This window comes from Orycteropus afer, unplaced genomic scaffold, assembly GCF_000298275.1.
Source record: "Orycteropus afer afer isolate SDZICR_OR568_19922 unplaced genomic scaffold, OryAfe1.0 scaffold00196, whole genome shotgun sequence".
NCBI lineage: Eukaryota > Metazoa > Chordata > Mammalia > Tubulidentata > Orycteropodidae > Orycteropus > Orycteropus afer.
The window spans coordinates 5,111,403-5,124,427 of NW_006921783.1; the positions used below are offsets into that span (position 1 = coordinate 5,111,403).

Here is a 13,025-nt window from a genome sequence, read left to right on the forward strand (position 1 = left end):
ATTGATGGCATACCGATTGAGAGATTTCAACAAACTAAGATGGAAGGAATACACAGAGTCACTGTACCAAAAAGAACTGATCGATCTTCATCCATTTCAGGAAGTGGCATATGATCTAGAACCAGTGTAATGAAGGAAGAAGTCGAAGCTGCATTGAAGAAAGTGGAGGAAACAAGGCTCCAGGAATTGATGGAATACCCATTGAGATGTTTCAACAAACAGATTCCGTTCTGAAGGCACTCACTTGACTATGTCAAGAAATTTGGAAGACAACTACTTGGCTAACTGACTGGAAGAGATCCATATTTGTACCCATTCCAAAGAAAGGTGATCCCACAGAATGTGGAAATTATCGAACAATTATCACTGATATCACATGCAGTAAAGTCTTAAGATAATTCAAAAACAGTTGCCGCAGTATAATGACAGAGCATTTCCAGAAATGCAAGCTGGATTCAGCATGGAACAGAGGATGTGACTGCTGATGTCAGACAGATCTTGGCTGAAAGCAAAGAATACCAGAAAGATGTTTACTTGTTTTACTGACCATGCAAAAGCATGCGATTGTGTGGATCATAACAAAATCATGGATAACATTGTGAAGAATGGGAATTCCAAAATAGTTAATTGTACTCATGAGGAACCTGTACCTAGACCACGAGGCTGTCGTTTAAACAGAACAAGAGGGCGCTGCATGGTTTAAAATCAAGAAGGGAGTGCATCAGGGTGTATCACCATATTGTTTTACCATACTTATTCAATCTGTATGGTAAGCAAATAATCCAAGAATCTGGACTATATGAAGAACATGGCATCAGGATTGGAGGAAAGTTCATTAACAACCCACGATACACAGATGACACAACTCTGGTTGGTGAAAGTGAGGATGACTTGAAGCACTTACTGATGAAGACTGAAGACTACAGTCTGCAGTATGGATTACACCTCAATATAAAGAAAACAAAAATCCTCATAACTGGTCCAATAAGCAGCATCATGATAAATGGAGAAAAGACTGAAGTTGTGAAAGATTTCATATTACCTGGTTCTACAATCAATGTCAATGGAAGCAGCAGTCAAGACATCAGATGACATGACATACTGCATTGGGCAAAACTGCTGCAAAAGAACTCTTTTAAGTGCTGAAGAGCAAAGATGTCTCCTTGAAGACTGAGGTGCATGTAACCCAAGCCATGATATATTTTCAATCATCTCTTATGCATGTGAGAGCTGGACAGTGAATAAGGAAGACCAAAGAAAAGGTGATGCTTTTGAGTTGTGGCATTGGTGAAGAATACCCAAAGTACCATGCACTGCCAGAAGAACTAACAAATCTGTCCTGGAAGAAGTGAAGTCAGAATGCTCCTTGGAAGCAAGAATGGCCAGACCTCGTCCCTCCTGCTTTGGTCATGTTGTCAGAAGGGACCATTCCCTGGAGAAGGATATTATGCTTGGTAAAGTGGAGGGTCAGCGAAAAAGGGAAGGCCCTCAACGAGATGGATTGACACAGTGGCTACAACAATGGGCTCAGGTATAGCAAGGATCATTGAGTCTGGCACAGGATTGGGCAGTGTTTTGTTCTGTTGTACACAGGGTTGCTATAAGTCGGAGACAGGCTGATGGCACCTAACAACAATCACAGGGCTAGGGTAACCAGTAATCTGCTTTCTGTGACTAAAGATTCATTATTTTCTGTCCTAGAATTTCATATAAATGAATTCAGATAATATGTACTATTTTCTGTCTGGCTTCCTTGGCTCTGGGCTAGGGCAAAGGAACCCTGGTGATGCAGTGGTTAACTGCTTATGGAAACGTCGGCAGTTCAAACCCACTAGCCAATCTGTGGGATAAAGTCATGGCAATTTGCTTCCATAATTATTTATAGCCTTGGAAACCCTATGGGGCAGTCCTACTCTGTCATATAGGGTCACTGAGTCAGAATTGACTTGAAACCAGTGGGTTTCGGTTTTTTCTTTTTTTCCCCTGCAGCTTAGAGCTGGGGTTGCTGTCTCTATCTCTAACTGCAAAACAGAATGAGAGAACTTTTTGGGGTCATGAAAATGTTCTCTCTCATGATTATGATGGTGATTACAGGGGTGTATACAATTGTCAGAATGCATTGACCTGTACAGATAAAATGGGTGTGTGTTATTATATGCAAATTATATCTCAATAAAGTGATTAAAAAAATATATTTTCCCCACAACACATTGGAAATCAATTCAATGCAATGGATTACCCAAATCTTTTCTCTGTACTTTGACTGCCTGATCTCAGTGTTCATTACAACCATTACCACCCAAGATTATAAAAGGAAAATGAAACAAATTAAAACTAAAGCAAGTTAACCTTGTTCCTAACTGGCAGAATACATACATAATGTTCTGGGGCAAGAAGTTGATAGTAATGTGTAATAATAGAAGCTTCTAAATGACCTGTGAATTTTAGCTATCTATGTTAGTTCCATCTCCTACTATCATAAACACAGTAATTAAAAACCAGTAAAATATATGTTTTATAAGTTCATGAAGACATGCACACATTTTATGAATCACACACCTTTCACCAGAGGCCAATAAAAAGGCTCTTTTGGAAAACCACCCTGATCCACAGTCTGCTCCCTTACAACTCTATGCTTATTTTGTGATAGCGTTTACCACACCGTAATTATTTATCCATCTTCTTTCATTCTTTTTGTTCTCTATAGTGCCTGACATACTGTAGGTGGCCAATAAATGTTGAATTAATGAACAAATGAGTAAATGGAATAGATGGTTCTGCATTATCTTAAATTCACAAAATGATTCACTGAAGTACAGAAAGGGCAAAAATAAGTTGGCAATGAGCCCAAGTAGGCATCAGGAGCGCCAGAGCTGGGTGGCAGGCTGTTCCTTTTGCCCTTCCCCTCTGTCATGAACTCACAAGTTAGTTCACTGGCAGCGGTGGCTCTTGAGCTCTCACCACTTAAAGAGCCTGAGGGAGACCTCTTCTTTCAGGGCTTTTTAAATATGCAAGACTCATGGTAAAAGGAGCTCCCTCTTAAGCTAAAGGTGGCTCAGTCACTTTCAGATATTTATTGAATGCACAGTTTATGCCAGCCACAGGACTAAACCTTGACTGAAGGTGTTCGTGCCTGTCATGCTCCTATGTCACCAGTGGCCAGCATGAGGGAAATCTGAGGGTCTGCTAATAAAAGGGGGAGGGGGGGAGATAGTTATGAAGTACAAACATATTTATCAAAAACATTAAATCTCAAGTGGCCATTTTATTTTCACATGAATAGATCTGCCTTGAAGCCATTGTAGAAGTTAATTAAAATCATCTCTGCCCATGGAAAGCTTTGACTGAAAATGTCTTTAAGGTTGCCCTGAAAAACATCAAATACAGCAAAAATCACTGAATATTCTTTTTCTTGCTCACCCCTCATGCTCTTGTGCTCTGTTTTAACTGTTTACTTCTCATGGGATAGATTTCTCTAGCCATCTAACTGGGACTCAAAACACAAAATGAAAGGTCACTCCGACAACTGTCTAAACTCAAATTTTTAAAATTCATCTTCAAAAGACTGGCAAAAAATATCTCTGTCTATCTCTGTTCCTAGATTTAAAAGGACAAAGACAAAAACGAGAGACATATATGGTGCTTCTACTACCCAGCGCAGAGAACAGACTGAAAAGGCCTTCTTTATGAATACTGGAGCAAGTAACCTTTAATCAGAAGGAAAGCAATTCCCAAGTTCAAGCCAAAGACCTAAAATGACATTCTAGTTCTTAAAAAGACAGGAGCAATGGTGAACCAACCTGCATCTAGTATCATAGAAAATAGGTCATATTTAGACACTAAGAAGGCAAAACACATTGTCTATTAGCACAGAGTCAATCTACTGAAAGATTCAGTCTTTCTATTTCCATATTTTCATTTTTTTTTTCTGTCTGAAAGAACGGGTTAAAGTTTGTCACTTTGCTCTTCTGTAGATATATATAACATTCGATTTCTTTGAAACAAAGATGATAATCTTTGAAGAAATTTTGGTGAACTTTTTGGAACTGTGTAACCGGATTAACATGATGGGTAAATATGATAAAGTCATTGCTTGATATTATGCTAGCTATTATACTATGTTAAAATTTCCCTTCTTTAAGTTAGAAGTGTGCAGCATATCCCAACAATTCTCTTTTCCTTATGTGCCCAAGAGTGGTCTAACCAGGCTGAAAATAGGAAGAAGGACAAATCAGACCAGAGAAGTCTAGATGGTTGAAATGGCCTGAAAGTGCTCTTCAAAAGGAAAAAAAAAAAAACCTCACTGCCATTGAGTCAGATTCGACTCATAGCAACTTCTCCTTTGATTTCCGAGGCAGTATCACTACAGAAGCAGATTGCCCAACCTTCCTTCCAAGGAGGGCAGGTGGGTTTGAACTGCCAGCCTTCTGGTTAGCAGTCAAATGCCTTAAGCACTACATCACCAGAGCTCCCAAAGCTCTCTCTAAAAGAGTCCTAAATTGCAGAAATACCTCTGGAGTCAAGGTCATGTGGCATCTGTTAATGCTCACCAACATGTGACAAAAGTTTGAAGGTTTTGTAACATCCATGATATAGAACACAGGCATATCATATAAGACAAATGAAGTTTTTCAAATTCATACAACCATCTAAGCTGACAGAGGATAATGCCAGTAGGTGAATCAGTGGGATTTACACATTTGGGTCTTCCATAACAAGGACAAATGGCTTAATTGTAGGCCCAAACAAGAACTTCAAGAGCCTGCTTCACTACTGTACCTGCGCCGTCCTGGAGTCAGTCACTTCCTTGTACAGGCTGATGTCCAAGTAATAGCCAGACTCGTTTGTCAGGAAGAGGCGGATGGGAATTGCTTTTCCAGTTGGTGTCAGGCGAATGTTGATTTTCAGTTCTGCCTGGAGGACGCGCAATTTCCACAGCCGACTTCCATAGCGCATTACCATGCTCCGTACAGATTCTTCAATCTGACACAGACATATCACCAAGCACAAAACTTAAATACCCTGTAACTAGACCTGCTTCAGGACTGCCCATCTTTGGAAAAGATGTTGGTTTCTGGAGATGTGTACACCATATAGCCCTTACAGAAAGTGGTCAGAGTGTTTCTCCCCAGCCCTAATGCTGGCTTGGAACAAGACAGTGATGATTTCATGCTGGCCAGGCCTTTGAGAGGTTTTTTTTCCCCCCTGGCTCACAATACCCAAATCACAACTCCTTCCCCCTTTTTCCCAATTATATTCATACTCTGTTTTATACAAAAGTTCTGCAATATCTAAAATTACAAGCCATGGGATTTAAGAGGAAGCCTCCAAATAAGAATAAAATCTCTAGTTAAGCAGCTATTAAGTAGCATTTATATGCATGGTAACTATGTTTCATTGCACTTATAGGATTTTAAATCAACATAGCAATTACCACCATGAGCTTTTTCCATACAATTTTATTAAACTTTTTAACATATGCCTCTTGGTAAATTGCACAAATTACAAAAGGGCAATTTGTAGGTGGTGCTAGAAAGTTCTAAAGAGAATCTGAAGCTTGGTCACTGCCAAATCCAACTGAGATTTAGGTGGATGAGACAGAAATTCCCTAGTTTCTCTAAGCTTTATACCAAGGTAGCTTAGTGCTCTTAGTTTTGAAGGTCAGGAGAGTTATTTTAACTAATTGGCTTTAGATGTGATTGTCCTTACTGACATAATAAGTGTAACTGTTTTTCCCAATACAGCTGCAGGCAGCTAGGACATAAAACTCAAAATTAACATTTTCTTAAATGAAATCTCTTTGTAAATGCTTAATCTTGGAGGCATCTGTAAATATCAAAGGACTCAACCAGCTGAACAGGAGTATCTGTTTCAAAGTCCAAGTGAGAATAAATGGGAATGAGCCTCTCTGCTTGTGCTTGCTGGTGCTGGGAGAGAAGTTGAGGAGAAATGTACCTTTGATGGGTCCATGATGACTGTGGGCACAAAGTTGAGGAAGATGTGGTTACAATCAGTACGAACATTTGTATTGTTAAAAGCGACTTCCAACTCATCCATTGCTTCCAGGAGCAGTCGCTCCCCTTCATTTTGTAGATATTCAAAAGAAGCTTCCTAGGCAGGAAGAAGGTCACTATCAACATTAATGTGTTTTAAAAGAGGTAATAAAGAACAGTTGTGATAATTACTTAGGCAGTATTAAGGGATGCGGTGAAGATATTTACCCTTTTCCCTAGAGTCATACATAGTCAGCCCAATGACCACAGACAGCAAGGGAAGACAGGGGTCAGACAGAGTCCCTGCCAGCCCCTTTTGCTGTCCCTTAGTGCATCATTTCCCTCTAACAGGTAGAGATGCTGGACATCCCCAGAGCTACAGCCTCAGAAAGATTACATTTCACATATGCCAAATAGAGCTAAACTCGTTTATAAAGGAAAAGCTGAAGAAAGGTTATGGTTATGAGATGCAGTAATCACTAACATACCAGTTATGTACCTTGCTATATACAGACACTACCCTGTCTCTCTTCTAACCTTTCTCCTTATCCTCCACCATCACCCAATTCTGATTCTTCTGTTAGTGTACCATGCCTTTTCTCGAGTACTATCATGATTCCATTAACAAGAAAAATCAAATTAAAGGGGAAAAATAAAAGCCCTTTATTATACAGAATATTGATTTATGTGACCTCTCCTGATTAGTGTGGGATACAAGAGTCTCGATTTAAAAAGTGAAAACTTGATTTTGAACTGTGCCTGTTGTTCTGCCCCTCCCTCAGGAATAACTCCGCACTGAAACGCAGCACCCACCTTGGTGACCAGGTCGGAATGTCTGATGATTGCGCGCACAAAGAACCTGTAATCTGTCACTTCTGTGCCCACTTCCACCTTGGCTGCTCCGAGGTACAGATGCATCTTGTGATTAGCACATGGGATAGCAGTGAGGTCAAAATTTCTCATCCTGTTCAGTTCTAACTGAAAAGCCAGGGCAGGCTCCAGGTGACGATAGATACGGTCCTCTTCAAACTAAGCAAAAGAGTGGGAGGAAAAACAGCTCACAAGAGGCAGTGACAAAATTATATTATGAACATATATGTAAAAGAGATGCTTGAAAACAAACATAAGCTATGATGTGCTAATGAGCAACAAAAGTGAGCTACAGCTATAGCTTATATAAGATGAGGCACTAAAGCATCTATTTACTTCTAAGCTTTCATCATTTATGCTTTTATAAGTAGTGATACTCTCCATTCAAAATAAACAAAACAGCAAAACAAGAAGAAAACCATTCTCAATTCCCTCAGAAATCTTGTAGCACTTGATGTTTTTATAATTCATTTTTTACATTTAACCAGAGACTGCTTCCTATTAATATTTACTTCACATGACAGTGTTTGGCCTATCCAATTAGTTTAAAATGCTCAAGGCCAAGGCCCCTGTTTTATACTCCTATCCTTCCTAGCACAGGAGGGCAGACACAGTAAATAATCAATTAAAAAAGAGATACTTGATTTTGGAACATACTGTATCTACAGCTATACTACAATTTTTATATCCTTTAAAAAAATTGTATTAGTACATTTACTATGTATTTTGTTGAAACAGAACTATTTTTCCAGCATACACTTCAACTGAGTGAATACAGAGAGAGCACCAAAATAGCAGCTGGTCACAGAAAGAAACCAACATGCTTTGAAATTATTTACTTTAAAACTGAAAAAGAAATGCACACAAACAAGAGTTGAATATAAATGAACTAGCCCTACTAACAATAGGTAGTAATCCTTTAATATCACATTAGGATCATTCTAAAGAATAGGGATGATTTTGAAATTTATCACTTTCTTTAGGTTGCTCAACACATCTGACTGCTTCCTAAACCAAACTCTATCAGAAGGGAGTCTCTAGTTCTAAGACACATAGAAGGCAAAGTGAAGCCTAAGTTTAATTAGAGACAGGAGAATGACCACATGAGCACACAGCAAAGATAAGTCATTCTTGGGCTTTTGAGAGAAAAAATTAAAAAAAAAAAAAAAAAAAAGGAAGGAATCAGTCCTTACCTTATCCCTTGCTCGGAAGGTGAAAAATTTAGGGAATTCTCTCTGTGTTAAGGAAGGGGGGAGAATGTGTTAGTCTTTCATAGATATGGCTCTTTGGGGGTAAACACAGTAGTATAGAGGCAGTCAAGCATTTAGAAGAGAGTTTCTTAGGAAACATGCTCCTTACCTAAGCTTAGTCCAGGGAATATTAATGATCCCCTGGCTAATGACCCCACTTAGATTTGTGAATCACCACACTATTAACCTAATTTCAATATCTACCGACTGCAAGTGGGAAATTTTTTTTTTTTTTTTAATCTCCCAAGTAATAAAAATTCTTTCTAGGTGCTGTTCTTGGCACAACCTGGCAACTAACACCAATACACCCTTAGGTTGCAGCCACTGCAGTTGTCATTACTAGACTGATTTCCCAAGTTTCTCCTTCAACTCTTAAAATGTAAACTAGCCAGACTGCAAAGAATCCTCAATCCATGTTTTTTTCACAGTCATTCTCAAATCAACAATTTCAAGGGATTAAACAATAACATTTCAAGACAAAGAAAAGTACAAGGTGCTACTTTGGTCACTACCACTACACATACAGAAAAGAATGAGGTGGAACTAGTGAACTTGTTCATCAGGTCTTACTGCTCTTTTGCAGGGCATTAATAAGAAAGCAACCAATTTACTAGAACCTTATTAATTAACAAAGATGAATTCAATTAACAGAGTTCATTAGCTTCTGAAATTTAACTTATTAACACCAAATAACTCTGTTTCTTGGATGGGAAGCTCTACTTGTAGTGTTGGAATCAAGTCATTACTATTTGCCTCTATAGGAGGTTTCATTAGACATCGTTTTCATTATGAGAGCAATATAATCAAGTACTTATTGGGACAAGGCAGAGAGACCAATATAGCTGCCTAAATCGCCCTCAAGGAGCTTTAGGAACCAAGAGGGGAAGATGGACTGAAAGCTCTCCAGGTACCACTAGGTACCACACTCTCATGTGCTCTCTCATCAAATGCTTTCAACAACCTCTTGAGGTAGGAATTATGACCCCCATTTTACAGACAAGGAGCCAGAATGTGAACTCGGGTCTTTCTAAAGCCAAAGCCCATGCCCCTTCATCTATAGCACTTTATTTCTCCAGTGCAGGAAACTGCCTTTCGAGCTGTGTTACCATTCAAGTTCCTTATTTAGAGAATTTCTCTTTGATGAGAGAAAAATTAGGAATCAAAATTTTAAAGAAAAAAGCAAAACAAAAACTAACAAAGTCAAACTCATAGAGAAAACTTGTGGTTCTTGAATTTATTGAAAATTTCTTGAATACTTTCCACAGGTATTACACCTCACCCTCACCTTCACTAAAGCTTGCATGGTTAATAAATCATTTTACATTTCCCTTGCATTTTAACTGTAAAATTGCACTTAGCAGTTACGAGCACATTTACTAAGTCCTTTCCTAGGCTAGGATCTCCAAAAGCCCTTAAAAGTGGGTTTTTACACAAGACTGATCTTTTACTGATGGTATTTCGTTCTAAATTTAGACCCCCACTGAATGATAGTAAAGAACAAGAGGATGGCTTCCAGGTTACACAGAAAGACGTTCAGTTGTCAGTAAATTCCATACTCATGGCTTTGTATAGTCTAGTTTGGATTTTATTCCAGAGAGGTATGGTTTTCAGACTATTACCTAAAAAAATAACATGGCAAAAAAAAAAAAAAAAAAGGATAACAAAATCCTCCAAGAAATTCTCTGAAATAAAAGTCAAGGAAAGCGATAACACACTTTTAACACACATTATTCTAGTCTGTCATTATTTGTTAATTAAAATATTTATTCAGTATACCATATATTCAAATCTAGATAGATGTTTGTAGGATCAAAATCATTTCCCTTCCAAATAAAATAATAACCAAAAAACTCTTTCTTTTTCACTAAGTCAATTAAGAAAATTTAGAGTAACTAAAGGTCATGAAAAGCAAACAATGTGAATAGAAATATATTTATTACAAATAGTGGAAGAGATTATGTAATTCTTGGCAGAGGTAGGAAATGACTACCAGTCAGGGAACTGTTTTCATTAAGATTATTTAAGAAAAAGTATCATGAGATAATATAAGTAAACTTTTTGGAAAAACATTTCTGAGTAAATTTTCAGCCCTACAAGTGAAATCCTCATTTAAGTATATAGAGCATTCAGGACAGGAGCTATAAATAAGAAAGCAGGACTCTTGAACAATTCTTCAAGAGATCTGGAAGTCTGGAGGCTTTTACGGAAAAATCTAGCCAATGTCACCACTTTTTGCTAACCCCCCCTCCCCCACAGAAACAGAACCTAAAGGCAGAAAAGAAAAAATCCCCAAGTCTCTGATCCTATAGTTTCTGTAAATTCTTTCATCCCATCTTATCCTCATATTGCAATTTTTCCACTCACAGCATTCATGCTTATTCCATCACTAATGTAATTGCTTTCTAGGCATTCTACTAGTGTTATGGGCAAATATCATAATTGAATGTACACAAAGAAAAACACTCTTAGTGTTCTGGTACCAAAAAAACAAAAGAATGTAACATTTCTCAGAAAGAAATTATACTCCTGCTGTGTTCTAATCAGCCAACCATCATCAAGACAATCAAAATAATTTGCCTAAATTAGCCAATCAAGACACCCTGCAAATCAGAGAATGTGAAAACCTGCAACAGAAAACATCATAGCTGATTATGATACTAATAATCGTGTTAAAAACCTAATGAGATGAAGAAATTGGAAGCTTGCTGGTGCAATTCTCTTTTACCTCAACATGCTGAGAACTAATTACATACACTGTAATTAAAACAAAAACCCAAACCAAACCTTCTGAAAAAGTAATAGTCGGTCCACTAGCAAACAGACATTTTTTAAAAACTAAAACAAAAACAAAAACTAGTAACCATGGTAACTGTTATGACAGTGGGCTCTTCCTTCAAGGCCCAACTTTTTTTAAAAAAAAAAAATTAATTTTAAGTAGGAGTTGATTACATAACAATCAATAAAACAATCATCTCTTGGGTGATTTATAGCTGAATTTTAAATCTTATGAAATGTTATAAGCAGAAATAAAAGGAAACATTTTAACAGATGCCAAACTGTTTGATAAAGAATCTTATCACAATTTTTGGGCCTAATGCCTTTGTTTTCATGGCAAAGTCTGAGAAGAAATCCTGAAAATACACACTTTGGTATCCTTAATAAAACTTAGTCTAAAAAATATGGAAAACTTCAAAAAGGATGTAATACTTGTATTTTGTTAGCACTTTCTGCTGTACTTTTCGGAATTTCCAGACCTGATGTGAAACTGTTGTTGTTATGTGCTGTCGAGTTGGACCTGACTCATAGTGACCCCTCCTTGGGTTTCCGAGGCAGTATCACTATGGAAGTAGATGTGAAACTAGCAGAGACTTAAGCCAAAACCAAACCCATTGTCACTGACTTAATCCCAATTCACAGTGACTCTATAGGAGAGAGTACAACTGCCCCATAGGGTTTCGAAGGCTGTAAATCTTTGCAGAAGCAGACTGTCACATCTTTCCTCCCACGGGTGGCTGGTGGGCTTGAACTGCCAATCTCTTTTTTTTTTAAATATGAAGAAGATATTAGACTTACGTTTCCTCAAACCTTCCCTTTAAATATCAATGTTAAACAGTTATTCAAGTCTCATTATGGATACTTGATTTAATTAGATGGTTATGGAAGTAGACTCGACACTAAGTCTCTTTAACGCTAGTGAACAATGTCAGCTCTGAAGAACAATCTCCACGTAGAATCAACACTTCCGCAGCAACAGACATTCCTGTAACTACAGTGATTAACAATGAACTTTTGGAAATATGTACACCCTCAGTGGCATCTGAATAAACACCCAATAACACACATTCTGTCAGAACCTCTACTACTTTGTCTGGCCCTCATTAGCCTTGCTCTAGTTCTGCAGCTTGCTGCTGAGGCAGTCTGAAAGACAGTCTGAACACTGTAACAAATACAGCTGCTTCATTCTACACTAGCCAAGGTTGTTCTTGAACCAAACTTGGTAACCTTCCTTCTCTCCTTGGCCCCTCATGTGCACATTCTCTCTTCTATTCAATAATATAGGGATTTTACAGTGTAGGACAGGGGAGGCTGCATACATCACAGTGGATTACCAAGAAGCCAGAGAGATCAAGGGATTCATCGCTAACACTCCCAGAAAGCTTCCTCTTTTCCACACTACACTAACTATGGGGCAAGCACACATCGGATGACATGACAGAGGCTAAGCATCCTTCATGAATGGCGAGCTACCACCAGCAAAGGCACTCACAGCAGCACCATGAGAGTGAACCCTGAATTTGTACAACTCCTGCCAAGGCTTCAAGGCTATTGTAGCTCCTGACTGAAGTTCACTAATAGTTGCTCTGGTCCCCTGTGTAACTACTAATAGTTTCTAAGAGGACTAAAATAAAAATACTCTAATAACTCTTCTGTCCTTCAATTTTTTAGTGCAAATCAAGTCCACACCTAAACCTTAATAATCTCTATGTGTAAAGCAGCCTTTCTTACATTCATGACAAACCAAACCATTGATTATTTAACCAATTTCTCATGTGAATGCCACCAGAAATAGGAACTGGACAATGATTCCCAGGGAAGTATCCCTGTAGGCTCATTTGCAAACATATTTTGCCTATACATGTCTCTATTCAACCTAAATCCACAGATACTGGGAGAGCAGGAGAGAAAATGTTTTAAAGCTGTTAGATTTACTCTAGGACATAACACAGACTCAGAAAAGAAAAGGCTTTTTCTGGTATGTATTTGACACTTTAAAATGTCATTGAGAACTAACATATTTGGCTTTTAAAAAATTTTTGTAGAGAGTTTTAATTCATCATGGGATGCTTATCATAGGAAACCAGTTAGTAAGCTATAGATGTGAAGACTCTGGTCTGAGCCATAAGGAAAACAG

At 38.1% G+C, this 13,025-nt stretch overlaps 1 protein-coding gene across 1 annotated transcript in view; it reads right to left on the reverse strand.

Moving 5' to 3' along the window:
- ACACA (acetyl-CoA carboxylase alpha) overlaps positions 1 to 13,025 on the reverse strand; it is a 260,973-nt gene that overhangs the window by 104,045 nt on the left and 143,903 nt on the right. Inside the window, exons 35-38 of the mRNA XM_007947891.2 lie at positions 8,057 to 8,098; positions 6,807 to 7,022; positions 5,956 to 6,111; positions 4,780 to 4,983 (exon numbers count right to left, since the gene is read on the reverse strand). Of these exons, the coding sequence (XP_007946082.2) occupies positions 4,780 to 4,983; positions 5,956 to 6,111; positions 6,807 to 7,022; positions 8,057 to 8,098 (618 nt within the window). The remainder of the gene's footprint in view (positions 1 to 4,779; positions 4,984 to 5,955; positions 6,112 to 6,806; positions 7,023 to 8,056; positions 8,099 to 13,025) is intronic.